At 38.9% G+C, this 20,232-nt stretch overlaps 1 protein-coding gene across 1 annotated transcript; it reads right to left on the bottom strand.

Annotated features, from left to right (window-relative positions):
• Window positions 1-5,279: 5,279 nt before the first annotated feature.
• LOC124143879 (4-hydroxyphenylpyruvate dioxygenase-like protein) lies at window positions 5,280-19,191 on the bottom strand. Its single transcript, XM_046513030.2, has 5 exons — window positions 18,470-19,191; window positions 13,210-13,370; window positions 11,738-11,889; window positions 10,722-10,840; window positions 5,280-9,055 (listed from the first exon to the last, which is right to left on the bottom strand). The coding sequence occupies exons 1-5, from the start codon at window positions 19,144-19,146 to the stop codon at window positions 8,893-8,895; spliced, it is 1,272 nt and encodes a 423-aa protein (XP_046368986.1). The 5' UTR covers window positions 19,147-19,191; the 3' UTR covers window positions 5,280-8,892.
• Window positions 19,192-20,232: the final 1,041 nt, after the last annotated feature.

Below are 20,232 nucleotides of genomic sequence, written 5' to 3'. Positions count from 1 at the left end.
AAGTAAATTCATCTGGAAAACATGGTCAGTCGTAAACCTTTTCAAATTGAAATATGATGGCATTCCCAAAGACATAAACAAAAGTATAAACGTTACTACATATGGGGTTGGAGGGCAAATTTCAAGATTCTTGAAATGGCCGCGCCCACACTGGTGGCAGCGATGTTACCGAGAGTTCAACGAAGGTGTCACGCGCTGGGAAGGAGCTTGTGAGAGATGTGCAGAGAGAGTTATGTCCCTTAGCCATGAGAGATGTGCAGAGAGAGTTATATCCCTTAGCCATGAGATGCTGATCATGGGTTTGAAACCCAGATTCATCCTTGGTCCATCAAAACCTGTAACCCTTGCTCATGGGTGTCAACAATGTGATAAATCCTTACACTCTGTGTCACTTTGGGCTTTCCTCCCACATTAGTCGGACACACAAAATAATTGACAAACTATGGTAGTGGACGTTTCTGTACAAATGTTTCAGATTTATCCCAAAGTTAACTGTATCCAGCTGTGCACCAAATCATCATCTGGGTGGGTGATTAACAATGTATAAACAAGCTTAACAATAATCACCACAATGTATTACAACAAAGTTAACATCATAGCTACAAATTTAACATCATAACAATGTCTTAATAACAAACTTAACATCATAACAATGTTTAAATTACAAACTTATCATCATAACAATGTATTAATAACCATCTTAACATCACATCAATGTATTAACAAACATCAGACTCCACAGTTGTCACATCCCTGTGCTGTGAGTCCGACAATATGTCCAATACTTTGTATGTGGGTGTTGTTTTATTTTGTTAATTAAGGTGTATTTTTTGTTGAATGTTTGGTGTGAATTTGTATTATCATTTGTAATATTTTATACTATATCTGTCAAGTTAACCACGGATTGTTGCTAGCAGGTTCTCGTTACAAATCATTTATACATGTGTGGTGTATGTTGTTTTCAATGAGTTGGCAGGAAGGGGTATGTTATTTGAAACTTTCTTATTCAGAAGTTGGATTATTAGACTTAATTCTAATGTTGAAAGCAAAGTTCCTTAGTTATGAATTCTTTAAGCGACTGAATGTATATATTCCAGTGAAAGGGTTGATTGAGATTCATCACAAAGGCTTTGAATTTCATCAGTCATTGTAAAACGTAGTTTGATTTTCAAATGGTGAACGAACAGAAGTAATTTTCCCCAGTGTAATAAATTAAACTTATATGATGCATGTAGATTTAAAGCAAACTAAACCCGCTGTGGTAGAATTGGTCCTCAGCAACCTATGCTGGTAATAAGAGGCGACAAAATGGATCGGTTGGCAGGACTTACTTGACTGCGTTTCATTGTACCCCAACATCGTGGATCGTTGCTTGCAATATCAATCACTGGATTGTTTGGTCCAGATTAAATTACTTACAGGCCTGCCTTATATAGATGGAATTATTCTTAGTGCAAACAAGCAAAACAAAGGGTTAAAGATTATTAACTTTGTTAAGATTATAGCAGTGCTTCCAGGAGAAATATAATTAATTATTTGATCCATCAGTCCATAGTAATGGCATATATTTATTTAGACAGTATTTTGTGTCAGTGTTCAACCCTGTGGATGTCAGTGACGGAATCCCAATGAATGCTCCTTCTAAGGCAGATAGAAATAGACTTTCCAACATGTGCTGGTATGCTTAGTGTGTTTAAATAATTAGAATGTTCATTTCTTCCCAATCTGATTTATTGGGGGTGTAATAATTTGTATATCTTTGAACATAAATGATCATCAGAGTCAAGTGAAGGATTTTGAGAAGGATAGGGGTGGTATCCACCAGCACATACGGTGATGTACCAGGCTGACAAAGGATGCGTGGCCTTGGGATTCTCCCCCTCTTAATCCGTGAGCGATGATGATCATGTTGATGATAAAACTAGTCATTTTATATTTTATATATTTTTTAACCGTTCAGTGATATTTGTTTAAATGACTGAAAACATTAATACAAATATACTGTATGATAATATACTTTCTTATTCGAGTTACTTTGTATGACATGTAAACTTTTGGTTTATGAGGAAGAGAATATATGGATGTCAATGTCTTTATTTTTGTGTTCCTCATAATAAAGAAGTTGACATCCATATATTCTTTTCCTTATGTGTATCTCTTCTAAAAGCCTTTCAAACAACTTTTGGTTTCTGTATGACATTTCTCAAGAAAGGAGAATATCATTAGGATTCATTATGCTCTTCCTATACAGTCAAACACTGTTGTTTCAAACGTTTGGGTGTCTCGAAGTAAAAGCTTGGTCCCTGCATATTCCTTCCTGTTTCAATATTTTCAGTTGTCTGATAACTCTAAGTATTAACATAGGTCCATTCTACTTTGACACAACGGTGTTTGATTGGTCTCTGTTTCTTTACAGCCTTCAAGGGAAGGATTTGTGTTAGAATAATTTTGGTTTGTTTCAGTTATTAGTTTTAGAGATGTTTATCCGTATACTGTAGATACGTGAAGACTTTAACAAAAAGATAACATGTTTTGTATGTAAAATATTTTTTGACATGAGAAATATTATTGATTTCCATTTCTTTGTGACTAGAGTAATCAAGTTTAGGATTTATTTCCCACATTGCTTGGTCTGATATGACTGTGTTAGAATTAGGTTTTGCTCACCATAAGGACTGTCTGGGGTCAAGAAAAATCAAAGGTGGTTCCCAGGTGGCTCAGCGGGAGCAGCCATTTGTTGTGCAGAGTTGCGTACCTTGGATGCACCAGGATCCACTGATCAGGGGTTCAAGTCTGAGATTCTCAATGAATGATTTTTTGTTTGTCAGCACCTTACCCATACTCATGGGTTTTACCAGGGTGATAGATATTTAGGATCTGCATCACTTCAAGCCTTCCTCCCATGTGAGGTTGACAAGTAACGATATAACTGAAATAAGTTCAAAGCTGCAATAACATCAGCTAACACACACAGTTAAATTCAAAAAGATGGTTTGTGGGTTTAAGGAGTCCAGGTTGTGTACATATATGTTTAAAAAACAAAAAATATGCCCAAATACATTTCCAGTTTTGTATTTTATAAGTTGTGGTTGGTGAATATTAATATGACCTATTTATTTGTGCAGCTGTCATAGCTAATCCTGTGTATATATGTAAATATTACTAATATATTATTGCCAACAGATCTGGTGTATGGTAGTGTTAGTCATACTCCTGGTTACTCCTGTGTAGTTTGTTACTATGAAGGTCTGATTCCATGTTTGTGCCTACTGTGTCAGTCATTGTGCCATTGCATTTGGAAGGTGAAAATCTTGGAATAAAAATTGAAAAATAGGACTCTTGTGTTTTTGATTGATGTCTATTTGTTTGCCAACAACTGAATATTCCTGGCAGCATACATATACCTTGCTTTGGCCTGAACCAGCCTTGTTTTATACAGAAAACATAGACGGCTTAGAAGGCAGTGGTTTACCTCACTTGCTGTCCAAAATATATGGCATACATATACTGTCCTCTCGTCTGATCCAGCCTTGTTTAACACAGAAAACATAGACAGCCTTAGAAGGCAGTGGTCCACCTCACTGCTGACCATCATTTGACATCTCTGTCCAAAATATGATATACTCTAGGGCAAAAGTTCTTGCGACATACAAAACACAAAGAAGATCGATCAAACAATTGTACTGCTGTGTATGGGGGTATAGTAATGAACAACAGTCCATATAAGGAGTGCTCCTACCATATGTAAATGAGTCATGTCACCAGAGAGGGTTCAGGGTTCACACAGTAGCCAGGGCTTCCACCTTGTGCATTGAAGCATTGAAGATAAGTCTGGGCAATGACATTACATGTCTGAGGAAGGATAATCCGCAACGCTGTAGGATTTGGAAGACGTCTCAAAGATTGTTCATAACATTCTTGACGTGCTTGATTGGTGGCAAATCAGGGGCACTTGCAGGCCTGGCTCCCGTGCCTCAAAGCGATCTTAGCGCTACAACTATCGTAAGCCTATGTATAAGTATGGGAGTTACGATCACCAGAGAACTAAGATCGTTTTGTGGAACGGGGCCCAGGTCGACACATGAACATTCAGAAGGTGAAGATGGCCTTCTCCAATGACCTGCTGTCCACTACAAGTGTTGTCTACACCCCTGGAGACATCGACGTTGGTGTTCTGCCGTCAGGATTGGCAGTCTGGCTGGGAGCCTCACTCATATGCCATACATGTGTAGACATCATGAGACTGCCTTGCAGATACCGGTATGCTTCTGTTTCCAAGGAGTGTACGGGCTGTAAAAGTTGCTGTCTGGAACCTGAGTCGAGGTTGCGTGGTTCGGATCCAGATGTCCTGGGTGGTCACTACGGGAAAAGTCTCTCACATGGTTGTTGGTTGCGTTTCTTCGAGCTTTTTCACAAACATAGTTTCTGGTTCAAATCCAAAATTTCATATAAAAATCCAAGTCACAACAACTTTTGCCTTTGGTTCCCTTGTAATATGACCACCTTCCCATCCCATCTTCCTCTAGTATATGGCGGTCGGGTAGCCTAGTGGTTAAAGCGTTCGCTTGTCACGCCAAAGATCCAGGTTCGATTCCCGACATGGGTACAATGTGTGAAGCCCATTTCTGGTGTTCCCCGCCGTGATATTGCTGGAATATTGCCAAAAGCGGCATAAAACCATACTCACTCACTCCTCTAGTATATATGATATGTCTACAAACTGAGCACCATCAGTATTAGGTGAAGTTATTACTGATACTTGAGTTGGCTTGATATTGAACTTAACATTTTGTTGATGTTAGGTTGTTTGTTGTTTAACGTCCAGTGTTTCCTTCTCCGGAATATGCCGGCTTTTGGCCGGTAAATGGCAAAGACCGGTAAATGTTGTAGTGTGACGGTCCCAGTGTCCAGTAGAAAGAAATTTATCGCACTCTGCTATATTCCAGCCATAAGATGGCAGTCTGTACATGATTGACATCATGAGCATCGATCGATGCAACTGGGATTCAACCAAGTCAGCAAGCCTGACCCCCCGTTCCGATAGTTGGCTCTTACGACAAACATAGTCGCCTCTTACGGCAAGCATGGGTTGCTGAAGTACTATTCTAACCCATAAATGAATGACCATAAACAAGCACGATGGGTCCAATTTGATGTAAATCAACACGTAAGGATTTGTCCACAATTAAAATGTTGACACATCAGAGATTTAGCATGAAAGGACAGTCCAGTTGAGTTAGCAAGCATGGTTCAAAGTCTATTAAAAAAAACAAGCAAAGCTCCTTCTACAATTTATTCCCATGAAAAAAACATGTAAATCTGACTAGCAAAGAAATACAACCCCACAAAATCTGTGTATCTCGTTCCTACTGTCATGGAAAACAAAGTGATTGTTACTCAGTGTGCAAAATAGCCACCTGCCCCATAGCCCGTGGCTAGCAAAATTTCAATTGGGCTAAGGGCCCTGAAATGGCCCAAGCCTGACTCGCTACTGAAATTTTTATAGGGATTTATTTATTCAGACCTCTCCGTTGATCAAAAAAAAAAAAAAAAATATGTAGTGTTATAGGGAAAAAGCTCAACTGCGTTTTTTGCTTGTTGAGTAACCTAGGTCATCTTGTAGCCCCACCCAACTGATTTGCAAAAACATTTTGCACACTTAGACACTTCCACACAATCAATACTTATCGGTCTCAATGTCCAAGACCAGTAAGATATGACTTACCAAGCGTTTAACATGCTTTTCTCTTAAGGTACATCATTTTAGACTTTCTCATAAATATGATATGAACTATTTAAATATCTTTACATGTTGCCCAAATCAGCTCTGTCTGAATGAAAAAAGTCAACATGATGGAAATATTTCTTTGTTCATTTTGAAATTTTAAACACTTCTGGTGAACAAAAACTTTAATGGTGGAACTAATAAAATAATCAAGTCTGATATTTCCTTCTGATCACAGTTGGCATAAGACAGTCAACACAGAGGCACCTCATGGAACAACACATTTCAACACATGCTGTACAAAGGCACAATAAATAAACCTGGCAATCTGTGTCAGTGACTGCGACATGCTTCGGGAGGAGGATCATAAATTATCAGTTTTAAAAGTTTAGAACATATTTTTGCTGAAGTGTCTGGTAAAATGGGTATACTGTTCTGTTGTCATCTCTACCTTTGTAACTATGTAATTATTCCAAGATCCATATTGGTCCAATTGTGTTTATGCCACCATCTGATTAATCTGGTATTAATTGTAATGAATTTAATAATTTCTTTAACTGTTTCTAATCACGTGATACAGGACATTCTACCCGACTGAGACACCGTAATCTATCTGCACCTGTTTGATACCTGTTTGACACCCATTGCCTGCCAGCAAGTAGCTGGTGCTCGGGGGGATGGAGACTGTGTTTTCTTATCGAGGTGTCACCATGATATCATACAAATAATTACTCTTTGACGAGGTAAATATGCGAAATCAGACCACCCAAGGGGTTTGGTCTGAGGGTCCTTGTTTTTGCATATTGACCTTGTCAAGAGTAATCATTCGTTTCATCATACCAAAATTCACGTTAAAGTTTATGAAGTCTTAAAACCGTCCGCTGTTTCATTACAGTAACTTAGCTGCGAATCGTAAAATGTAGTATACCAGACTTGTCAATATTTATCAAGTGACAGGTCAATACTGATCATGTGACGAGTCAATATTTCAGGTCAGTGTGAGTCACATGATTTGGGGGTCTACATTGAAATATATTGTTTCGTCGTGTGGTACGGATTAACCAATGGAAATGTCAGATTCTTAATAGAGGCATAACAAATGTAAATACTGGTACATACGTATCTAGATCACCCGACTATGCGTCTGACAGTAGCCATTTTGTCCTCTAGCGTGTCCTTTGTCACATGATCATCGAACAGAGCAGAGAAGCCAGTTGGCGTATTTGATAATTTGATATATTGTTACATGTGTGCCCCTACTAGGCACTGTTGAATTCAGTCGATGCAACAACAAAAAATGTAATCACATAATGTAGAAACATGCCAAGGCCCCTTCTGCATTTCGGGTTACCTCAACAGAAATTGATTCCAATATAACAGAACAAACTCATCCTGTATAATCATACTACTTATATTACAGCAAAAAGACCAAAAAAAGGTCATCAACGAGGGCTTCCATGTTCAGCAGACAATTAATTGGCTACCAATATGAGGCTCCAGTTATCTCTATAATTATTAGCAATAAATAATTGCGTACACAAACTGTAAATAAACAGCCAACTAAACAAATACATTAATTTTGCTGTCCCAAATAATTTAGTGCATGAGGTAAACTATTTCATAAAATGTCTTCAGTAACCATAGTAACCAAGAACGTTGAGCATGTCCATGAATAATGGAAGAATTCCCCCATACAGATAAACGAAGTGGTGGCTACAGTGCTGGCTTAACATTCGCTTTGTAGACATAATGGGTTGACTGTTTCAAAACATTTAATATTCCGTTTTATGACAAAACATGTTTACATAACCATATTCATCAAAAGACAAATCTAGTGTCATGTGCAAGGACACATAAGTCTTCTCACATGACTATTTATATCTGGAAGCCTTGTTGTAGCCCTCGGTGATGACCTTTATTAAATGTCTATAGCAAATGTCTATATACATACAAAATGTACAAATAGCACTAAGAAAAACTATTATGCTTTACAATGACACACTGGAGTCGAAATACAAATTGAAACATCTCTTGATTGTGTTCTTAACAAAACATGTAACAAGTTCTGCATGATTCCCAAATTTACTTGTTTGATATTGTGAATTGTTGATAATATTCAGATTTCAGTATACACATATTTTGATTAAAAATGATTGTTATATTTATCACAACCGCAAGCCCTGATTATTCTGGTATAAACAATATGCTGAAAAAATATTCCCAAATAACATATGTTTGTTATCAACGAGCTTAACAAGTTATCAAGCAAAGCACAGCAAGTTATTACCAAGAGTAGCCTGTATTAAAGAATTAAAAGATATTGTTCTGATTATACAATCAATAACAAATACTGAAGCAAATGAAAAATACCATATTTATCCTTTATTAACTCACAAATTATTTGAATTGGGTTATTACACTACTTTGAATAGTATTACAGTTATCATTGGATTCTGGCACACCTAAGGGATGCAACTCCACACAGAAACAGCTGAAACCACTGGGCCATCAGTGTTCCTGTATAAAAGTAATAACGTGATAGCCATTCAAGGCTATTTAAGTTATCAGAGGGATTTACCTAGGATTCCAAATCAAGTGCCCTTGGCAAGCAAATCGGGGAACTATTGTTATTTTGTTCAAACTAGGGATTTTTTTAAGTTCCCATTTTCCTAAATTCAAAAAGATTTAATTTTTTATATTAACATTACATTTGAAGCAATAATGTAAAACTAAACATGAAAGCCTCTTCTCTATTGGCCCTGTTACTCATATCACCTCTACAAATCCATCACGTTAGTTATAACCATACAGTATATATGTAAACATGAAATTTGAAACTCTTAATTTTGGAACTTTTAGTCATTTGCAGCAGTCTTGGTCAAATATCAACCTCTGAGCAGGTCTAGCAAAATCAAAATGACTCCACATCCATTTTAGCCAACAAATTAAATAGAATCAAATAGATTTCCAATCAAAACAATAACAAACATGAAAATCTAATCTATTATGATAACTTAATCTTCAGATAGAATGTTAATGTTTAGCATTAGGGTTATGACAAGGGCCCCATGATTTTGAGGTTGATATTACACACTGCATGCCAGTGTATGACTGTGATGGTAGGAAACGTTCGGTGTTTATACCACCGCCAGATTCTGGCTCACATCTCAGAGATTCTGACTGCCGCTCTTGGACAGGTATGCTGACACAGACCTCCACAGTGCTTTGATGTTTCCGAAACCGAACCCTGACGCTCCACATCGCTGGATGATTTCTAAGAACAGAGTGTCGCGGTCGAACAGTGGGAGGGTAAACTTTTGCATCAGATATCTGAAAGAAAAGCCAGTCAACATGGTCAGTGTATAATTGGGGTTGCTGTCGCACTGGGTGTCAAGGTCAAACAGCGGATGGGCAAACCTTTGCATCAGATATCTGAAAGAAAAGCCAGTCAACATGGTCAGTGTGTATGTGGGGTTGCTATCGCACTGAGTGTCAGGTCAAACAGCGGATGGGCAAACCTTTGCATCAGATATCTGAAAGAAAAGCCAGTCAACATGGTCAGTGTGTATGTGGGGTTACTGTCGCACTGGGTGTCAGGTCAAACAGCGGATGGGCAAACCTTTGCATCAGATATCTGAAAGAAAAGCCAGTCAACATGGTCAGTATATATGTTGGGTCTCTGTCGCACTGGTTGTAAAGGTCAAACAAGGTCAAACACATGGTGGATGAACTTTCGCATCAGATATCTGTAAGAAAAGCCAGTCAGCATGGTCAGTGTATGTGGGGTCACTGTCACTCTGGGTGTCAAGGTCAAACAAGGTCAAAGTCATGGTGGATTAACCTCTGCATCAGATATCTGAAAGACTTGCCAGTGTGTATGTGGGGTATATGGTGTATTTGCTAAGAGCCTTGGTGCCTCTGTTGATACTTGTTTCAAAACTTGATACTTGTCTCAAATTTGAATAAAGCCATTATTAAGCTGATACTTCTGAAGGAACCATGGCAACAAGGCACAACAAGGTCAGGGGTTAGTATCATCCATGTACACATGGTAAATGTAAGGCTTTTTTTAATCCGTTTTTTATCTGTTCAGTAATTTCAGTACAACAATAAATTCAATCTGGGTCATACAAAAAGGGATGAAATGTAAGAGTGAATAGTATCCTTCCCTATTTTTCATCCTAAGGACGAAAGTCTCTAGTGTCAGGATAATTCTCCCTAGTGAATTTGAACCCATACCAGTGTGGCACTAAGGTAGGATAGGATACTATACTCTAGAGTAAAACTTCCCCCGGGATAATATTTAGGTAGGATATAATCCTTGCTTACAGAAACACTTCCACTTTGCATCTCAAAACACTGTTTCATTTCTTTCTTATTTCTCCCAAAGGACAATTTTCAAAATGAAAAAATGTCAAAAATCAAACATTTTTGCGAACACCTGGTGTCATCACTTTCAGCAACCCATTCATATAATTTCCACAATATATTGCCTTTTATGCCTAGCGGAATCTGTTTCATGATCGAATTTTCTTCCGCGTTGACATGTCATATTTTCTTAAATTGTATTTTCACTTATATTTCGGCAACTGACTACAGGTTTTGGACACCTTAAACCATGTGATCACACAGAAGACACCAAATCAAATAAACCCTGTGTTTCTAGGGAACAGGGGGCACGGGTGGCCCAGTCGTCTAAGGCGCCGCGATTCGCTGTGCAGAGTTGCGTCCCTTGGGCACGCCAGAAACCTATGATTGTGTGTTTGAATCCCAGTTCGCCCTGATTATGTTTCTAGGTTTGTCAGCACCATACCCGTGCTCGTGGGTTTTCCCGCATTGGTAAACGTCTAAGACCTGCATCACATTGGGCTTTCCTCCCACATTAAGCTGACACGCCGCGATATGACTGGAATACTGTTAAAAGCGGCGTTAAACCCAACTCACTCACTCACTCACTCACTCACGGGAACACCCATAATGCAGGAGCATCTCTCACCTGTGTGTGTCTGCACTCTCCTGTTTGTCAGCGTCAGCCTCCATGTCAATCAGGATCCCCTGTGACTGGAGCAGCTCGGGCTTCAAGCCTATGGTCTGTATCTCTTCCAGCTTTCCTTCCTGTCACCATGGAGATTTGTAAAACCAAATTATTTCTGAATTTAATCCTACTTGCCCAACTTGATGTCCTACACACATTAAAACTGAGAATGGATGCAAACCAAAAAATTAAGCCCCCCAAAACATAAGTGAGAGTTCCCTGGACTGACAAATAGAAAGGCCTGGTAAATCTCTGTGAATGAAAAGGGTTTATGTTGATTTTAGCAATATTCCAGCCATATTACGTCTCAAAAATGTGCTTCCCACATTGTACCCATTTGGGGTATCAAACCCAAGTCTTTAGCGATGAGTGAATGCTTCAACCACTAGGCTACACCAACACCCCATAAGGGCCTTACATCAATCTACCCATAACAGCAACACTATCACTGCAATAGAGACCTGAACCCATTCCTTTGGCAAACACCTTACCTACCAAGCTCATGGTCTGAATGATGCATGAAAATAAATTATCAAAACAAAATATGGACAGAAAATCAAAAACTTTAGATGAAATTAAGTTTCATAGTCTGTTTCTGCCATCCAAACAAGCCTGTATGTTTTGGAATATCCCCAGGGAGATGAGTATGGAATTCAAATGAACACTTATCGCAGAGGTAACATCATACTTGTCACAATCTGTGTTGGACAATCTACAATCCAAACAAGCCTGTATGATTTGGAATGATCCCCAGGGAGTTGAGAATGAAATTCAAATGAACACTTATCGCAGAGGTAACATCATACTTGTCACAATCTGTGTTGGACAATCTGATATCCAAAAAAGCCTGTATCTTTTGGAATGATCCCCAGGGAGTTGAGAATGAATTCAAACACACACTGATTACATGGGTAACATCATACTTGTTAGCAGTCTGTCACAATCTGTGTTGGACAATTATAGGGGATTATTCTTACCTCCATATAATAACAGGATGGTGGCTCGGCGAACTTGACTCCCTTCTGTCTGAGCCCAGCAATGGTGGAGATGATGTCGGGTGTGTGTAGAGCTATATGCTGCACCCCGGGGCCGTTGTGCTGCTGCAGGAATGTGTCAACCTGACTCGGCCCTGATGTACAAGGTGAAAAACAGAAGTGAACTTAAACCCCTGTGTATTGTCTCATTCAACCAAACTTAGCATGTACCAGGGCATCCAGTATCATTGCTGAGCCTGGTTCCAACGGTCTGCAATCACTCAACTTTATTGTATTGCATGTGAAATTCAGTGCACAGTAACTGAAAAGCCACATTCATAAGTGGCAAATCGAAGCACATTTTGTTTCGGAGACCAAGAGTCAGATTGCATGAATCTGATTTGTCAAAAGTGATCTGCTACATCAATCAAACCAATCACATACCACATAAGATTGAGCTTTGTACACAAAGCCCCCTCCTTGTCTTGACAGTTCCATACACAAAGGACAGCTACATGATTACCGGTAAATATAATCACAACAACAAGTGAAATTCAAGAACCATATTTTCAAAACCTAAATATGCCAAAGGTAAATTTAAGGGGTTTTAAAATGCCTTAGCCAAATCTAAAACAGAGTTCTGTTGTATTCTAGAATAACACATAATCTATTAAATCTTTCATTACGCAACACACATCTCTGCTCTGAAAACAATTTTATTCCTGATCCTGATTTGACAATAGAGCTGGCTAGACTTGCTTTTATTTTGTAGATTGGACTCAGTTTAAAAAAATACATATATTTATTCCACAGTCATGGTGCAGTACTACGGTACTGTGCAAACTCACAAGGATATCAGGCCCCAGGCTCTTCAGTGTGGTCAAACAATGTTTCTGTTATATCATTTGTTGTCAGCTTAATGTGGGAGGTAAGACCAAAGTGACGCAGGTCTTGGACGTTTATCAAATTGGCGAAAAGATGAGCACGATAGAACTGGAATTTGGACCCATGATCATAGGTTTCTGGTTTCTTTAGGGACACAACTCTGCATCTTAGACCACTGTGCCACCTGTACCCGCTACTGGGATGGGAAAGCAAGTTGTTGAACATATGGTCCATCTTCCCTTGGCAAGGGAGTGAACTGATTGTAAAAGTCCAGTTTCCAACCTTGCTGAACTTTAAGGCTGGAATTTCCAGCTTGATCGTAGCGCCACCAGTGACTATTACAAGTTATGTCCCTTCTATGTCCCTTCAACTGACCAATCAGATGTAACTCCAGAATTTCAGCCTATTTCAGCAAGGGTGGAAACTGGACTTTTATAGTCAATTAACTCCCTTGCCTCAGGAAGATGCATCTGGGCATGACAACATAAGGTCAATCAGGCCCCACACTGTGACCACCAATTCTCATTTTTGTTGCTCTTTTGACAGCATGGGGTACTGGGGACCTATTCTGACCAGAAACATTGTCTTACCTTGACAAGGCAAGGACTCTGCCAGTACAAATGTAATCCGATCCTGGTTCCGGCTCGGTGTGATCAGACCCACCTCGGCACACTTCCAGTACTCGAAGGCCACCATCCTCAACCCGATGTTGTCCCCCTGGATCACCATGCCCTCCTTCTCATCCTCATCTCTGAAAGAGGGGATAAAAACTGCAACCATGTCAGCTGGCTTGGCAATCTAGATCGAAGCAATGCTCATTTAAACTTTATTTTCAGAAAATATATGTTGGTGATTATACACAGTTTTTGTGTTATTTCGGATGAAGTGCAAAGTTTTACTGACAAACAACATCAGTGCCAGGCTGGGCATAAAATGCTGGTTGGCATCGCCAGTGGAACCTGAAAGTGAAACATCTAGAAACAAGAGTGCTCTGAGAGCACAACTTCCCCCGCATGAATTTTTTTAACGAGTTTATATTTTCTTTGTATTTTATGAAATAACAACAGTAGATGGCACTGCATTTGAAACAAATTGTGCAGAACATTTTGTTGGGAGTAATCCAGTCAGAATGCTAATGCCATAAGGTTGTAGCTCACCCACAAAACCCTTATACAAGGAAACTAACTATAGTTATAGTTATAGTTAGATATTGTGATATTCTCTGGAAACTGGAGGAGGAGTAGATTTCATGAAGCTCCGTAAAACGGGCACTAATGCAGTAAAATTTGTCGAAATGAAACGGCACTGCGATATGCGTATCATCAACATGTCGACATCTTGTGTGTAGAGTGTCAGGGATATTCTCTGGAAACTGTAGGAGGAGTTTTTTCACAAGCTAAGTACCCTCTCTCACAATTAGGCAAATGAAGCTCCGTAAAACAGGGGCAGTAACTCTGTCAAAATTAGTCGAAATGAAACAGGACTGTGATATGCATATCATCAACATGTCAACATCTTGTGTGTTGAGTTTCAGGGATATTCTCTGGAAACTGTAGGAGGAGTTGATTTCACAAGCTTAGTACCCTCTGTGGGATGGACGGACGGACGGACTGCACCATGACATAATCCCCCTTCGGCCATTCTGGCCCGGCGGGGGATAAAAGCTGTGAGATCTTCTATACCATGTAAAGGGTGACCCCACTTTATAGTGGGGTAGCCTAGTAATTAAAGTGTTAGCTCGTCAGGTGAGAGAAACTAACAGTTTTAGACCACTAGTCCTTATAATGATAACATATAGCAAAACCCTTAAGATGGGCAAATTTCTACTAGTCCTTATGACACCTTAACGTGGCATAAGACAGTTACCATTCAATGATAAATGCATATTAATAAATCCATATAAATGCATTTCAGAGAAGTAATTGGTCCATGTCATGGTTGGTTGTTGGTTGGTTGGTTTGTTGTATAGCCGCGCTCAGCAATATTCCAGCTATATGATGGCGGACTGTATATAATCGAGTCTGGACCAGACAATCCAGTGATTAATATCATGAGCATCGATCCACGCAATTGGGACCGATGACATGTATCAACCAAGTCAGCGAGCCTGACCACCCGATTCCGTTAGTAGCCTTTTACAACAAGCATAGTCGCCTTTTACGGCAAGCATGGGTTTCTGAAGACCTATTCTACCCCGGATCTTCACGGGTCTCCATGTCATGGTCATGCTGGAGTATGGAGACCTGTGGGGTGTCTGATTCATCTGGGATATGGCTATTGTCCGTGAATGACTCCATCTCTGCCACAACAAAATAGTGGACCCAAGAATGTATACAAATAACTAAAAATTCTGAGTAGAAAAATGAAAAAAGCTGTATTTTTTCAGAAAATCAAAACATTAAATGAAACTTGGCACTGCATCTCTCCTATAGGAATAAAAATTGTTTGCCAAATTTGAAAAGAATCTATGAAGTTCACATATGTAATTTTAATAAACTACAGCATAACATGAATAATGTCTTCAAAATGCATTATTTATATAACAATATATAATTCATTAAAGCAAATCCGATATAAATATGTACATATTCAGTTTGTTCAATTGGTTCAATAAATTTGTCAACAAGATGACTTTTATGCCTGACCAGATTATTTTAATGTCTTTACTGATCAAGTACATTTACAGTAGAACATGGACATAACGAACTCCCAGGGATGAGAAAAATCAGTTTATTCAATACATTGTTCGTTTATATATACTGTATATATACCTTTTCTCTAATAAAATGTCTGCCATCGTAGATAAAACGAATCACATTAATTGTAGCGATGACCTTAATGTTCTATGTTCAATGTCTATTTTACATCCAAGATCAGTCCAATTACAGATAAGATTAACCTAATGCAAGTTTAACAAGGTTGAATTGTCACCACTGATTGTGTGGATTGAGTATTTGTCAGTGACACTTAACACTGGGGGAGATTTCTCAGTTCGCTCTACATGCCACTAATTAGTCAGGGATAAAAATCAGTTCGCCGTATACATTTATTTGCCTCAGAAAGTTTGTTATATTTGTCCATTTTATATGATAATATTCGCTGACAAAAAGTAGGAGATATTTGAAAATAACTAAAAATTGTAAGAGATATTATTATCTAGTCATAGTTGTATGATACTAATTATTGGGAGCACATTACAACCTATAGTGAAGTATGACCGCAGATGTTATGACTGCCAATAATCTTGAAGGACGATAGGGGTAAGATAGGAAATTGCAAAGTCGACATTTTTTATGTTAATGATATATTTTATGTGCATAATATTTTATGACCATCCGCTAGGGAGTGTCATATTTTTTGGCGACCCTCCCTAGTTCTCTCTTACCCTCCCCATCCTATAGCAAAGGACTGGTCCTAACTAGTCACCACCACAGGGGCTATATATGTGTTTACTGTTCAATTCACAAGTTCAATTGAAAGTATGAATTAAAGAAGAAATAAATACTTCATGTGTTTGGAATGTTTGTGATCATTAAAATGATTCTAGGTTGAATGTTCATAACATGATACCTATTTTTATAGCCCATCAGATTTAATTACATCCTTAACTGGCAATAAAACTCGCTCTGTACCTGGCAACATGTGCATATATAAATATCTATTGTACCGTATTCAATGTATCAAGCACCCAGTTCCAGCAGACACCACCTGACCTACTGATTGCATAATCTGCAAGTATTCATTATAAGCTCCCTGTACTACGTCTGAAATTTTACGCGACAGCCCATATATTCTCGTCTTCCTGAGGCAAGGACTTTAAAAGCCCACTTGCCACCCTTGCAGAACTAGGCTGGAATTTCTGGGTTCAATCGTAGTGCCCTTAGTGGCTATTACAAGTTATGTCCCTTCTTTGTCCCTCCTATGGTCCAATCAGATTCCGTCTCTGATATCACTTGCATTAGCTTCAAACAAAATGGCGACACCCAGTCAAGACGACCTGTTCCATAATCAAGATGTATATTGTAAGAAAACTGTTTATACCATGTATACTGTTTATACAGTTGAGTAGGTTTAAGATACAGTTATTTAGTTACACTGCTGGAGTGGGGAAGCCTGTTATGTACACAGAAGGGTGAAACATATAGGTCGGTGAAGTCTGTAATATAAACAAAAGGGTGAAGCCAGTAATATAAACTTCTGGGCTTCTCCACTCCAGCAGTGTGACTGCATCTTAAACCTGCTCAACTGTATAAACACTGCCTCCTGTCCTAATTATATATACTTGTCAACCATACTCTGTTCATCACTTGTTTGATAACGGTGTTAGAACCTACACCAAACTGTCGCTCCTAATTGAAATAAAGAAGTTGTTCATCCATATATCTTACCCTTTCATAAAAAGTATCCTCTGATTGTCAATTTTCTAAGCACCAAGGGGGCTTATTATGGTGAATAAGGTATCTGTTGACAGACAACAGCTGCCTCATGGTACAGTAGTGTCTGACAGTGTGTTATGAAATCAACATCTGCTTGACCTGATGACTGGCGTTGTTGATTTCATCAGTGGTAGTTTCAGTTCCTTACCATGGCACTGATCATATCTTTATTATCCTATCGAATAAAGAAGTTGTTCATCCATACATCTTATCCCTACTTGATCACATCTTTATTATCCTATCGTAATGAAGACGTTGTTCATCCATACATCTAATACCTACTTGATCACATCTTTTTATCCTATCGTAATGAAGACGTTGTTCATCCATACATCTTATCCCTACTTGATCACATCTTTATTATCCTATCGTAATGAAGACGTTGTTCATCCATACATCTTATCCCTACTTGATCACATCTTTATTATCCTATCGTAATGAAGACGTTGTTCATCCATACATCTTATCCCTACTTGATCATATCTCACTGATAATCATGATTTTATTCCACCGTAATGAATTTATTTGGATAAATGTCATTTAGCAATATTGAGCTAAATGGTGTTATTGACCCACCTGATAAACCTACCATAACTTATAATCTTATTTTTAATTCCAGGCATATCAAAGTATCCTATGTACATCATGTGTTTACTTTCATCCACATGTACACATAGACTCACACCCGTCCATTCATACACACACCCGCATTCAACTTGACATAGTCACACTAAGATACAATCATAATACACTCTGTGACTCTGTAATAATTTAAAACAATACACTTTATGATATGCAACAACCACAACGATAACATGTGGCCTTGTTGCCAAACAAATACTTCTGCTTGTTACTCATCTTTGTTTTGTTTCTCCTGTGGCGTCATATTTATGATGTCATATATATTACATCATTTCAAAAACACTCACTTCGCCATCTCACAACTGCTACGGTACGCGATTACACTTATATAACAATTAATAAAATTGAGTATAACTGTGAAACAAATAATTGACATGTATAAAATTACAAATAGTCAATGAGGTGAGGTGAGGTGAAATTGGGTTTAACATCACGTCCAAGACTGTTGCACTTATATAGCGACGTGCATGCATGTGTGTGTGGTCGCTTGTACTTGTCCGGACTAATGCCGATTACAGTGCTAGCACACTGAGATACCATGCCGCAGTTTAACATGAATACCCCACTCAGACACAGTAAACTGACTCCGACCCGACCAGTTCTCGTTTTAGCCCTTTAATGCCAAGCGCCAGACAGGGTAACAACAAGTACCATCTTTTAACGCCCAAGATGCCGATACATTAACTTTAGAACAACGCTAGCAGAATGGGTACCAATAAGGGCAACACCAGTTGAATATTGTATTGTCAAAAAGGTCTGCTTGTTTACCTACCTGTTTATCGTGAACCTGGCCATTCCGAAGTGTTTTTCATACCAGCTGAGCACATCTCTGAGCGTCCCCATTTCACACACAAATGTCACATGATCAACATGGGTTAAGTGTACATTGTTTACATTGTGAGAACCGTTAACTGAAGTTGTATTCACTGTCCCATCAGACGTCACTGGAGCAAAACCTGGCATAAACAGCCCCCTGTAACCATTACTCTGCACAAGGGTGTGTTTCACGTCCCCAACGCATGATACGATAGTGGCAGTCTTCACGTCTCCTTGATCGCTCTTATGACATTGAATCGGCCTGAGACATTTCACTCCGGAGTCGATTAATTTCTTTACACACTTTTCAATGTCTTGGACTTGAATTGCGACATCGAACGCTGAATCGTAATTCAACTTGCTATTTCTCTCTCTTTCCGACCCATTCGTGCCAAGTCTGTTCGGATCAAACCACAAATTGACAAACGGATCAGCGATTATTTCTTCATAGACATCGGATGTAATTTCTGTCAGGAGAAATCTAGCCTGGCCTGTCGTCAGCACCCACTGTTTGGCAACAGCAGAGGTTCTGGTGGCGATTAGCTTGAAAGAATACTGAGAAGTTAATTTCTGGGTCAGTTTAGAGCCATCTTTAACACCCAATTCAATGTGATGAAGGCAGCACTGGTCCATTTTGTCGAGTTCACCCCTAAAGCAACACACGTGCCTTTCGGTGCTAACAGCAGACAGCTTATTGCAATCTCTCGACACCGCTCGTCCTGGTTATATAGAGCATTCATATGCAATGAAGCGAGCCCACTAACGCGGCGCGGAGTTAAACGCCCAGTAAACATAGATACCAAGCTCCATACAGTGTTATATTCCCATTCAAAAACATAATGCTCGTGCAAAAGGTGACACGCGCTGCCGCTAAGTGTAAATGGATCATGAAATATCAAGATTTCTTACACGACCAGGTTGAACCAGGATGGGACAAATTCTAGAGGTATGGATAAACATAGAATTCGGTCTATAGATCTATATATGCACACCCCTTCGTAAAGAAATACATAGGAAACGAACAAGAAATTTCTAACTTGTTCAAAGAATTTTTTTTAAATGTGAGAAAACAAAATTATTAGACATGATGGTTTACAATTTCAGTTGTATTTACTGTTATGGTAGGCAGTGTTATATGCAGAGATTAACATTTCTGTGTGTAATATTCTTGTAAAATATGCCGTAAATAGCAATCAGATGTGCACATTTTCTCCAAGATCTACCGGTGAATAAGTTATAAATTACCCAACAGTATAACTAAAATTCGGTATTTATGATGATACCGAGTGCGATTTGAAAAAAATGAATTGACCAATGATTCAGTGAGTGAGTTGGGTTTAGCGCCACTTTCAACAATATTCCCATTATATCGCAGCATGTCAGAAAGATGTGGAAGGAAAGCTTGAACTGATGCAGGTCTCAGACGTGGTGAAACCCACAAGAACTTGTATGGTGCTGACAAACCTAGAAGCATAATTGAGGCGAACCGGGATTCGAACAACCATAGGTTTCTAGCGTGCCCAAGGGCCGAAACTCTGCACAGCGAATTGCGACCACTTAGACGACTGGGTCACCCCCGATCAATGATTAATATATGTTGGGGAGGCATTTCAGAATAAGAAACACCACAGGTGTCTGTAAAGGAAATGATTTCTTCGGAGCATGTTTAAGTATCGTATTGTTTTCGAGAAGCTGGGAAAAAATAAAGTACGGAATTAT

The sequence above is a fragment of the Haliotis rufescens genome, unplaced genomic scaffold (assembly GCF_023055435.1).
Source record: "Haliotis rufescens isolate VD_foot unplaced genomic scaffold, xgHalRufe1.0.p SCAF_12, whole genome shotgun sequence".
NCBI lineage: Eukaryota > Metazoa > Mollusca > Gastropoda > Lepetellida > Haliotidae > Haliotis > Haliotis rufescens.
The sequence above is the reverse complement of the archived record's forward strand: the minus strand, read 5'-3'. Positions and strand labels throughout refer to the sequence as shown.

What these genes read in the sequence shown, in the direction of transcription:
- LOC124143879 (XM_046513030.2), bottom strand. Translation starts at nt 19,146, where the DNA reads ATGGACCAGTGCTGCCTTCATCACATTGAATTGGGTGTTAAAGATGGC. An exon ending in GCCAGGTTCACGATAAACAG is followed by an intron (nt 13,371 to 18,469) that starts GTAGGTAAACAA and finishes CCCCTCTTTCAG; the next exon opens with AGATGAGGATGAGAAGGAGG. An exon ending in CATCCTGTTATTATATGGAG is followed by an intron (nt 10,841 to 11,737) that starts GTAAGAATAATC and finishes CCATGGTGACAG; the next exon opens with GAAGGAAAGCTGGAAGAGAT.